The following is an 11,908-nucleotide window of genomic DNA, read 5'->3' as shown; positions in this document are numbered from 1 at the left end:
AAGTCAATCCTGATTACCTAAAAGAAAGCAGAGGTATCTTCCAGGTCCAGGTACTTTTCTAGGACTCTTTAGGTCTTGGGATTTTGACCCATGCTATGACCATACTGCACTGGATACCCTTCTCCAGATGCTAATGCTGAGGGTCTGGAAGTTGGGGTGAGGCAACAGTCAAGGGATTTAGTGGCCAGGACTATTAATATGCTAGAGCTGAGAGCTGTAGGCAAATCCTTTCATGTGTGCTATAGGAGAGAGCGCAGCAGGAGTCCATAGATAAGGTTTGTCATATTGTTTTCACTGCTGCATTTGCTATTACACGTCCTATACCCAGAATTCTTGTGCTCAAGTATCCACCTCTGTGCCATTCTCACCTGTAGCTATGTGCTACTTTCGCTCCTTCTGTTAGATAAAGAACTCTCCCCTGAATGGAATGCGTTTGTTTTTCCTGAAGTGAAATGAGCGCGTAAAAGAAGAGGAGATAGAGAGCGAAGGTGCCTACCCAAGGGATGGTTTTTGCATTTTCTGTGGACTGCTTCTAATGACAGGCAAACGCACAACCCCGAAGACAGGAGACTGTACAGGTCGCCTGCCACGTAATTGCTGGAAGTGTTGCTGAAGTGGCAGCTCTTACCCCACCACCATCCTTCATAGAGCCACACTGCACTTGAAAGACGGGAGAAGCCAGGAGCTGCGTTCCTCTTCACCTTGGAACTAGAGCTGAGGCAAATGGGAGAGCCGCTTGGATTCACCAGCGCCGAGTCCTTTCGATCCTCTGAGCCCATCCTGCCGACATACTGTCCCTCCCCCATGTTTTTGTGATGGTTTTTCTCCGCTGCGATGCGAAAGCATCTCCTCTATCTTGCAAAATGACAGAAGAGAGGTTTCCTAGCAGCAGGTGGGGACTGGCTTTATTGCGTTCGGAGCTCGCAGTCAAGGGCGCTGGAATGGCCACCTGAAGATGGGAGGAAAAAAGCTCACAAGTAGTTCTTCGCCTGATACAGACACACTGATCAGCTCTGAGTCTGGAGGCAGCTGCGAGGGAAAGAGCGTTTGCTATGTGATAAAGAGCCCCTTTCTCTCGTGTCCCTAAGGTATTTATGGATGGAGTTTGAATGTGCGGGGGGGGGGCATAAGGGAAGAATGCACGCCCCGTGTTTGTGGCTCCAGCTGCTCGTCTATCTAAATACTAACCGACAGGTAAAAATCTGGTCCGTGTGGTGAACTAGCAACCCGCTGCTACGGTTACATGATGACAGCGGATCCTGTAGGGTGTGCCCGTTGCTCGATTTGTCGTGTGTGGAGGGCGGGGAGGGGGCGCCGAGTGTGTTTTATTTATCACTGACCAAAGCCCGATGTCTTCTGTAGGTTTCCCAGTCTAGAAGATGGCCAAATGGCACGGTTTTGTTTTTGGTTTTTTTTTAAGTTCCTCATTTTGGCTCATGTAAACTTGACCAACCGAATCCAGAGAGAGGGGCGACGCGGGGGCAAATAGAGGTTGTCGAAGGTGACAACCGATTGCTATCGGGGAGAGGTAGCGGCTATGTAGTTTTTACTACTGACTGAATTGGAAGGGCGGGGGGCCTTTGGAGGAAGAGTCCAGATCATCACAAGCGAAGGGAAGCGAGGCGGGGGGGTTGGGGAGGTAGCGAGGCGAGAGGGAAGGACGAGGAAGAGAAGCAAGCCATCTGATAACGGGAGAGGCAAAGGCTGCTTTCAAGAAGAAGCGTGGGGAGAGGGGGATTGCTCTGAATTTTGCTAAGGAAATAGCTGGAAGGACCACAAGGTTTGTTCCAGGGTCGTTTGCGGAGCAACTTTCTCGCGGCTGGGGCGAAGCCGCTGTGTGCTTGCTTGCCTTGCCACTGTTTGAAGGAACTTTAAGGGCTCCGAGCCTGCTGGGGGTGGCCGGGAGGGATGGGCTAAAAGTCCATGTTGTTCAAGGGGAAGGTAAAAGCAAGGCAAGCGCGGGAAAAGGGAAAGACACTCAGACCCGCACGTTGGAGGAAAGTCTTTCTGAAGACCAGGCGGCTTCTAGGTATAAGCAGGATGGAATCGGCGGGTGGAGGTTGGAAGGAGCTCAGCTGGAGCCACTGCCTTGGGCAGGAGGACCAGTAGGGCTTGTTGGCTCAGGGCGCAAGGCTCCAAGAAGGGTAATCCCTGAGCATGATTGCCAGATTTTTCTTCTTGGAGGCAGGGCTTGCTTGGCTTCCACAGGATGCAACGGGTACCCCTTGCCTTCCATGCAACGGGTACCCCTTGCCTTCCATGCAACAACTGAGGGGTTTACGTCCTCTGCCCTTTCCTCATTTGAGGGAAATGTCGCCGCAGCGGCTGGTTTTCCCTCCAAACACGCCGCCACCGCCACCTTTGACAAGCTCGGTATTGAGTCTACCAGACGACCTAAAAATAGCCCCCCAGGCAGGGTCTGCTGCATTGTTGTGTCTCTTCTTCTCGCCCGCAGTCATGTCTGAGCCACAGAGATGGGGAAGCTCGAGGATAACGAGAGGGTGATCCTCAACGTCGGGGGCACTAGGCACGAGACCTACCGGAGCACCCTGAAGACCTTGCCGGGCACCCGCCTGGCTCTGCTCGCCTGCCAGTCCCAAGGCGAGTCCCCAGGTGGAGGGGGAGCCGGCGGTGGCGAGGAGCACCAGCCGCCGCCGCCATTCCCAGCTCCAGCGCCGCCTCTGCCCAACCCCAACCCGGGCCCTCCTGGCGCCGCCAACCCCGGCGTGGCGGCTGGAAGCAACGGAGGCGGCGGCGGCGCCGCCGCAATTGGCGGGAATGGCGGCGGCACGTGCTGCGAGTTCTTCTTCGACCGGCACCCGGGAGTCTTCGCCTATGTGCTCAATTACTATCGCACGGGCAAGCTGCACTGCCCCGCCGACGTGTGTGGCCCTCTCTTCGAGGAGGAGCTGGCCTTCTGGGGCATTGACGAGACGGACGTGGAGCCCTGCTGCTGGATGACCTACAGGCAGCACCGCGACGCCGAAGAGGCGCTGGACATCTTCGAGGCGCCCGACCTCATCACCGGCGAGCCGCACGCCGACCCCGACGACGACGAGCTGGCTGCCAAACGCCTGGGCATCGAGGACGTGGGCGCAGTGGGCACTTCCTCAGCCTCATCCGCCAACTGTTCTCCCCTCGACGGCAGGGGCGGCCGCTGGAAGAGGCTCCAGCCGCGCATGTGGGCGCTCTTCGAGGACCCCTATTCTTCCCGCGCCGCCAGGGTAAGGCTGGGGTGGGAGAGGGAGGAGACGCGCCCTTAGTCTGTCTGCTTTCCACCTAAAGAAAGAAAACCAGTGAAAGGAGACTGTTGAGCAGGCAGAGAAAGAAAGAAGCCAGGAAAGCCCTATTATTGCTCACATTTGCATAGCATCTTGAACTTGGGGTTTGGAAAGGAGAAGTGCTTTGATGACATTTTAATTGTTGTCGCCTTCACAACACTATTACTTTTAATGTCTATTTTCCAAATGGAGAAACTGTGGCTGATAATGGGGGTTGAAACAAAACATGCCAGGTAAATAGTTTGTGAGCCAGTCAACCTGTTCAAAAGAACTTAGCATGTGAGCCCCATGTATGTGCCATTAGCATGGCAACTGAGCTGAAGACATGTTCAAGCTACAAATGGACCAAAATGCACCCATTTGTGATGGGGTGCACATGGAAAGTTTACACAGGAAAACACTTATCCATGGACCACATCTGTTTCATCTCTGATTTGTTGATGGTGATGTGTAAGGGGTTAACTGGAGTCTTCCACATGGAAGCCCAATTCACTCTTCTCAAAATTAGGTCTACGGTAAAACTAGGGTTAACCTAGGCTGTAAACTGCCCAGAGATGTACGTTTTGGGTGGTATAAAAATATGTTAAACAAACAAACAAACCGTAATCCCTTATTAGTTGAGCCAAAGAGGCACATTTCAAAGTGGTAATTCTCTTTATACTTGTCAAGGGGAGAGTAATTGGCCCTATCTAACCCCAGCACAGAATCTTTCCAGAGGCTGTTGCTGGTGTCTACCTTATTTCCTTTTAGATTGTGAACCTTTTGGGGACAGGGAACCATCTTGTTTGTTTCTATTTAAACTGTTTTGAGAATTTTGGTTCAAAAGCAGTATATAAATATTTGTTGTCAGAGTAGTAATAGCAGGTGCAACAGAATGAGGGTCAATTCTTCACAATTATCTCCACAGATTATCCTTGGGATATTTCTGAGAATGGTTCTGGTGGGCATATATCTATGAGAAAAGTTTCATTGGGATGGATGTTCTCATAAATTGTTTAGTTTTCTCATAGAATATTACCACTGCTGTATGTGTGGTTACCATCCAGCATCCAGTCCAAAGTCTAGATTCTTTTATGTGTTTCCTACCATGTATACAAACTGTAGAAATGCCCAACTTAAATTTAGCATACTATTGAAAAGCAGATGTGGGAAAGTATCATGTAGATAGAAAACTGTGACCATCAATATGTTAAGCAGCCTTTACTAGGATGTCTTGCCATTCCACTATGTGATCATGTCTAAAGCCAACTTGAGTTTTCTGCAATCCAGCAAGTTGTGTAGATGAACTTGGCACTTTAATATTCAAGGAGGAGCATGGAAAATGTCTCATGAAAAATCAAGTACCTTTTATTTCAGAATACCTCTGAATGTATCTGCAACAATGTAGATGATCAAGTCTACACTGACTCCTCTCTGCTCTGTAGAGCAGTGCAGGTTGAACTGTCCATGGGCACTTTCCAGATTACATTCTATAACAGCGGTAAAATGCTTCAGCTTGGAGGATCGTATTGAAAATGTAAATAAAGGGTCCAGCTGTAAACAAAGCCACCAGCAGGGGGAGCAGTCTCTTCTAGCTTGCGCAAACTTCCTACAATGGGAAAATGCAGCTTTTTTTGGTTGCAATGCACATGCAGCGTTGTAGCACTGTAACGCAAAACCCGAAAGAAGGCATCGGAAATAAGAATGGTACCTTCCTGACAGCACAGGGAGTGCCATGTCGAAACACACTTAGCAGACACACTGTTGTAGCGTATAATCTGAAAAGTGCCCTGGAGCTTACATTTCTAACTGCAGGAGCTGGAGCTACTGAAAAAAATGCTCCCAGTCACCATACTAAAGGATGGCCAGGGTGTGCCTTGGGACAAGATGTGGCTATACCATTTTTAGGAACTGTCTCATTAGCTTCTAAATGCTGGCCTTGTTTGCATGAACATAGATTAATTGTCTGAAGTTACATTAGCATAGTTACTCTACAAGCTGAATGGACTTTAATTTCTTTTGTTCTGATGATTGCTTCATTTTATGTAGCACTTTTAACTACAGAAGTGTTTTCCAAACTTCAGCCCAGTTTGCTTTCAGTTACCTTAATGTTTTGGTTTTCAGTGTAGGCTGAAGCACTATGCTGCACTACATTGTAGATGAGAAACTAAGACCAAAAAAATCAAACAAACAAATAATAGGTAATGAGAGACAGACTTGCCAATGTTGAGTTGGGATTTTAAAGAAGTGGGGTACATACACCAATGGCCATTGAATAGAGGTATCTTTCCCTGTGTATATAGCAGTGGCGGCTCATCAGTAAGGGTAGGAGGGGCTGTGCCACCAGGAAGTATATTTTTCTACTTATATTTTTAATTCCTGGAGTGGTCTATGCCAGGCTGGTGCCTCCTAAGTATCAGACTGGCTGGAACAGCTTGATTAGCAGGCTGTTCCAGCCAATAAGACCAAGGAAGGAAGCAACAGGCAAAGAAAAGGGGCTGGTTCGTGCTTTGGAGGATTTGTTTGCTGGCTGCCTATACTGGTAAGTTTGAATTTCTTGGGTAGGTTGTTTGTTTGGTGGGGGGATGCATGTCCTGGCTTTTTCTGCCCCTCTTTCTCCTTCCCCCCAGCCCTTCTTTTTCTGCTCTCTGTTTTCTGTCTTTTGCCTTCCCCACTGCCTTCTCACCGCCTTCTGCCTTTTGGCCCCCTGCCTTCTATTGCTGCTTTCTCTCCCTTTTTGCCTTCTGCCTTTTGGCCCCTGCTTTCTCCCCACTTTATGGTTTCTTCCTTTTGGCCCCTGCTTTCTGCTTCCCCCTGCTTCTGATTTTTTTTTTTTTTGCCCCTGTTTTTCTGCCTCCCTCTGTGCTTTCCTTGATGTCAGTGGGCTTTTCTCTCACCAGCTTGGAGGAAAGCACGAGGGTGGGGGAGGTCTTCTGCCTTGGTGAGTGGACTATCCTCTGCTCCACTACCCCTAGTGCCCACCATCTGTCACTGGTATATAGGGATTAAGTAGCTGCCATGTGCAGCCTTATCTTTTCTCTGACATTTTTTTCTTGCCTTATCTGAAAACAGCTGTGTTCTTAGTGGAGGAGCAAAGTTGGGGGAAGGACAGCTTAACCCATTCTTCTCAAATAGACACTCACCCAGCGACTTTTCAACCAGTAGAGGAAAAAAATATTTTATACATTGTGTCTTTCATCACATGAATGAACTCTTACTTTAATACTGTCATATGTGCAAGGGTATAGTATAAAGAAAGTTGAGGTATAGTATTACATAGTTCTGTTGGATAGCCTTGGTCACATATCTTTTTTCTTATTTGGGACAGTAGAAGAGAAAAAATAGGTGCAATATTCCTGTACTACCTGATGGTATAGAAACTTTCTGTCATTTTAATGAATGAAGTAACACTAATTGACAGGGCTAGTTGATATGTGATCTTTCTTGGACGACCCTGAGGAAGTCTATACTTGTCAGTCTTAGTCCTTCATCTTTAAAATTGGACCAATCAGAGGGTGTGGTGTGGTGGAATGGATTATGCTGGAAATGGACTTGGAAGATCAGAGGCGTATCTAGGGAAAATAGCGCCTAGGGCAAGCACTGAAATTGCGCCCCCTGTCCAAACATCTGACACCCATCTTTCAGATAACTTTACCATAATATCAGCTCAAAAATACAAGTCAAGCTCATTAATCTTTTAATATTTCAAAAACTATTTAACAGTGGATGTAGCCAGAACAAAAAACGCTGCAAAACTACAAATTTCTGTATGCTAGGGCTCATGAAATACCCAAATACTATGTGGAGGTGTACTTGTAAAACTAAACAAAAGTGCCTGTCTAATTCCCTACTATGCATTGTAGCATCACTATTACATAAATTTTAAAAATAAATGGAGAATTTGACTTTTCCCAGATACTCTGAAAATAATTAAAGGATATGCAGAGTAAACTGTGTCACTGCTTGGGATATATTCTAGTATTTCAGAAAGACAGTTAAAATGAGAGAAAGAGAGCAAGAAACTCCCAGTGAGCCTTAATACTAAGGATTTCACACTGATTCAAAGACAAACTCACCATTAATAGCCATATTATTAAGACATCAGATTTAACTCATTTATCACAAGAAGCAAAGTAAGAGCAAATGAATACAATCCTAGCTCATAAGCTTCAGCTTAGTATTCAAAAGCCCTGATTCTCTGTACATAGTGCCAAACTGAATATGTGTACAGTGACATACTATATTATTTTCTCTCTCAAAGAATTACCTGTAGCCCCTTTGGGGGGCTTCCTAAAGGCCATGGTGGGGGTCTGCAAAGGTTCCCCCTCCCCTTCGCCAGCCTCTTAATTCACCACCACAGCCTGTCCCAGGCTGATTTTTGGGCCTGTTTGGGCCTGCAAAGATCAGCAGGGTGGCCATTTTGGAGGCTGCCACACATGCTCAAATGGCCTCTGTGAGGCCTGGCAAGGTAGGGCCTCGCAGGGACCATTTGAGCATGTGTGGTGGCCATTTTTAAAAAATGGCCACCAAAAACAAAATGGCCACCATGCATGCTCAAATGGCCTCTGTGAGTCCTGGCATGGCCTAGGGCCTCGCAGAGGCCATTTGAGCATGTGTGGTGGCCATTTTGTTTTCGGCAGCCATTAAAAAATTTTCATTTTAAAAAATGGCGCCCCCCTTCAAGTGGTGCCCGGGGCACGTGCCCTGCCTGCCCTACACTAGATATGCCCCTGTGGAAGATGTAGGTTCAAATACAGTCCCATCTTGAAACTCACTAGACAGCTTTGTGACAATCCTTAATTTTTAGCACAACCTACGTCATAAGGTGGTTGTGAGGATATAAACAGTAAGAACCAGATGTATATTGCCCTAAGCTCCTTATAGAAAAGGTGGGGCACAAATGTGATAAATAACTTTTTAAAGTGTAAAGAGAATGAATGAAAAAGGAATGGTAGCAAAGTGCACACAAGTGAACCAGTCAATAACCATTGTGTTGATCTAGAATACTTTCATTATCTGTATTAATCTAATCTTATCTTATCTTATCTAATTCCATGCACTTCAGTGACATTAAGGCTATAATCCTGTGCATGCTTACCTGGGAGTAAATCCTATTGCATAACTAGACTTCTGAGTAAACATGCATAGGTTTGCCCTGCAAATCACTTGTCATCCAATTATAGTCACTGAACTGATTTGAAGATTGAATTGTGAAAGTTTAATACAAATTAATAATAGAAGGGAACAGAATAGAAGGAATAATAGAAGGAAAAAACTAAACTGTACTGTGGTTGTGGTACGTCTATCCAATATGTATATATATTCAAGCACTTGAGTGCCAGTCTCCTGTTTAGTGTGTGAAAGCTTTTCCACATGTGCATTCCCTTTATGGAAAGGTTCCATGGGTTATTTATGTGTGTTTGTGTGTGTGTGTGTGTGCGTGCGCGTGTGCGTGCCTCACCATTTGTTATTTTGTTACACAGCTATGTTGTAATGGATATTAACAGACAACAGTTATTTATTCTACAGCACTTTTCATATACCATTCTGTGAAATCTCTGACAAGCTACCCACAAGTATAGTTAGTCCAGCAGCATTCCCTTTTCCTTAAAGAGTCTTAAAGAGCACATGGCATGGGCAACAGCTACCCAGGAGGAAGATAATCCATAACATGTTACCATTGACTGTTTCACCAGCATTTAAGTACAATTGTCGAGGCAAACAGTTCTTCTGTAAAGAAGTGTTAAAATTCTAGAAGTACAATGCAATCCAATGCATGTTTACTTGTTGCAGTTTATTCCTTACTCATGTGATTAGGAGTGCAGTTTTTTTTTTAAACTGTCCTCCAAACTCTTATTTTCATGTGTATAGATAGGAAACGTATGTTACCATGTAAAGGAGAAATCCCTGATTTGCTGAATGTTGTTTATAAGAATCTCCTTAGATTCTGCTCTCTTCTTAAACTTTAGATCCCAAGAGGAATTGGGTTAAATGCACTAAGGCTGCAGTCTTAAACATAACTATTAGGGAGTGAGTACCATTGAACTCAGTGGTACTTAGTTTTGAGTAAACCTGTATAGAATTCACTGCATATGTGACAGAAGGTAGATCTTGATTTTTCTCTTGTCTTCGGATTAGTTATTGATTTCACAAGGTGATTTATAGTAGTTTCCAATTGAATGTGACACCAAAGGAGTGTGTGAATATATTAACTTATTCTGATTTAGATGGGAATTTTTCCCCTTCTGCTTTTGAATGTGACATTGGTCTTAAGTGGGTATATAAGCTTCTGATTTTACATCCTCTGATCTCCCTTACTTTTTGTCTGATTCAGGTTTAGCCCAAGGGGCTCACTCCCCAACACCTCCTGCCATAAAAAGTACATGAGATATTGCTGGAGACAGTGGGGAAATGAGAGGAATTCTTCCTTTCTGGGTCTGTCTAATCACTTTGCAAATACCTACTAAAACCACACATATTTGGGGATGGGTGTCATTGACATGGCTACCTTCCATCAGGGTGAATTGATTTAAATCAAGGAAATTTAGATCACCAAGTGCAAAAAAAAAGAAAAAAAAGTCCACCTTTAATCACTGATTCAAATAAAATGTTTTTATTTATTAATTAGACACTTCTTTAATAGAACTGTATATTAAGTGGTTGTTATAATCATAAAAACGTATTGATTTATGATCTGCAGCCATGATAGGTAGGGATGTGCACTAACCGGTCCAGAGGCCATTATAGAGGCCTCCGAACCGGTTTGAACGTGGCCCAGTCTGGTGCTGGGGTGGTGGTGGTTCTTTAAGGGTGTGGGGGGGGGTTTGCACTTACCTCTCCTGCCACTTCCCCCCGCCAGCCCTCCATTTTCCTGAAATGTTTTTTGGGCAGCAGCGTTCCTCCCTGCCGCCCCTTCTGCCATTGTTTGGCAGAAGTACTGATCGTGTGTGTGCCCGATTGGGTGGAGAAGAGCAGAACCTTCCTATTCTGATCATTTTATCATGAGAACCCACACATTTCTTTGACTTGGGTTACTGGCATGAGCCCTGCCCACATGTGCACGGCAACTGTAGACACCTGGGCTTAGAGCAGCTGTCAGCAAAGGATACCCTAGCCTCCAAAGTACACTTTATGCCCCTGAAGCTGAAGCATCTTTGACAGGACTACACAAATAAGCAATTGGGTACTGTTAATGGAACTCTGAGGTGAGGCAGGGAAGGAGGACTTGAGGGAAATGAGTGGGAAATTTCTTTGCTTGAAGACACTCATAACCCCTTCTTGTTCTGAGTGGGAGAGCTATCAAATAGTTTCCACAGAAGAAAATGCTGAAATTCTGTGATTTCCTCAGTAGTTGGGTACCCTGTTCGGTTTCTGAGTGAGAAGGAGTTTGATGCAGTTAAATCTCTTGGTGTTATGAAGTATTGTCCACCCAGGTGCTGGTGGGTAGGTTTTGAGAGAGTTTCCTCACAACTCCCAAGCTTTATGGGAACACTCTGGAGGTTCAGATAATTACGATAAGACTTCATAGAAGAAAAGTGCCTTAGCCCACTCTGTAGCAGTTACACAAAACCGAAGAGTCCTGGTTCTTAACATTAACTCTTGAAACTTTAGGACTGGATAAAAAGGAGCTGGGAGTGAGTGCCAGTGTCCCTTTCCTGTCTTTGTTGCAAACTTTTTTCCAGCATGATTAGCCACAGGCTCAGCTAACACATGCTGACTGGGGTTATAGTGCAACATGTTGTGGATCCATTCTTGTTAAACTATAATATGCAACTACAGTATACTGCTTTTCAACAAAAGTTCTCAAAGCAGTTTTCATAGAAAAAGGGCTTACAGTCTAAAACCAAACATAAGGTAGACATCAGCTGCCACCGCCACTGGAAGGATGCTGTGCTGGGATTGGATAGGGACAGTTGCTAAATATAAGGGAATCACCACTTTAATGAATGGCACCTTTAATGAGGTGCCTCTCTGCTCAGTTAGCAGGGGCAAGTACAAGTACAATGATTTATGAGGATGTCTTTCCAACAGTTATTCATTTACAAAGAAAAGGATTCATAAGATAACATCAAAAATGCAGTTTTAAGAGATTGTTAGGGATGTGCATGAAACGTTTCATGCACATCCAGGGGGTGGGGCAGAAAGCGGGCACTTTAAAAGGAGGAAGGCAGGTCTTACCTGCCCCTCCATGGCCCCTCTGACACCCCCCACCGCCCCAACATGGTGCTGTCTTGATTAAATACTGTGTGTCTGGCTGAAGGCTTCTCCTAGCAGCCCGCAGGTGGTGTCAGCACGGAGGTGGTGCCTGCTTGTGTGCGGATGCCATCTTGAGTAGTCAGCACAAGATGGCGTCCGCATATATGCAGATGCCATTTCTGTGTCTATGCCACGCGCTGGCTGCTGGGAGCAGCCCTGCAACTGCGTGCACAGTGTTTAATCCGGACAGCATTGCTCTGGGGCAGCTGAGGAGCCATGGAGGGGCAGGTAAGACCTGCCTTCCTCCTTCTAAAGCTCCCGCTCTCCCCCGCTGAAATGATTTGGTGGGGGCAGCTCAAAATGTTTTGGCACCTTGAAACAGAAGTGCCGAAATGCTTTGTGCACATCCCTAAAGATTGTATGGTTTAATAACATTTCAATATTATTTTCAA

General features: G+C 45.7%; 1 protein-coding gene across 8 annotated transcripts in view; it reads left to right on the top strand.

Annotated features, from left to right (window-relative positions):
• Nucleotides 1-209: 209 nt before the first annotated feature.
• Nucleotides 210-11,908, top strand: part of KCNC2 (potassium voltage-gated channel subfamily C member 2) — a 183,835-nt gene continuing 172,136 nt past the window's right edge. The window contains exons 1-2 of one of the 8 annotated variants that reach the window (XM_053255810.1): nucleotides 210-1,088; nucleotides 2,456-3,224. In XM_053255810.1, the coding sequence (XP_053111785.1) occupies nucleotides 2,475-3,224 (750 nt within the window). In that variant the 5' untranslated portion in view covers nucleotides 210-1,088; nucleotides 2,456-2,474. Of the gene's footprint in view, nucleotides 1,089-1,377; nucleotides 1,529-1,622; nucleotides 1,781-1,929; nucleotides 2,030-2,455; nucleotides 3,225-11,908 lie in introns of those variants that run through there. The other 7 variants (XM_053255817.1, XM_053255816.1, XM_053255814.1 and 4 more) reach the window with 7 other exon arrangements.

The sequence above is a fragment of the Hemicordylus capensis genome, chromosome 5, assembly GCF_027244095.1.
Source record: "Hemicordylus capensis ecotype Gifberg chromosome 5, rHemCap1.1.pri, whole genome shotgun sequence".
Classification (NCBI taxonomy): Eukaryota; Metazoa; Chordata; class Lepidosauria; order Squamata; family Cordylidae; genus Hemicordylus; species Hemicordylus capensis.
The sequence above is the reverse complement of the archived record's forward strand: the minus strand, read 5'-3'. Positions and strand labels throughout refer to the sequence as shown.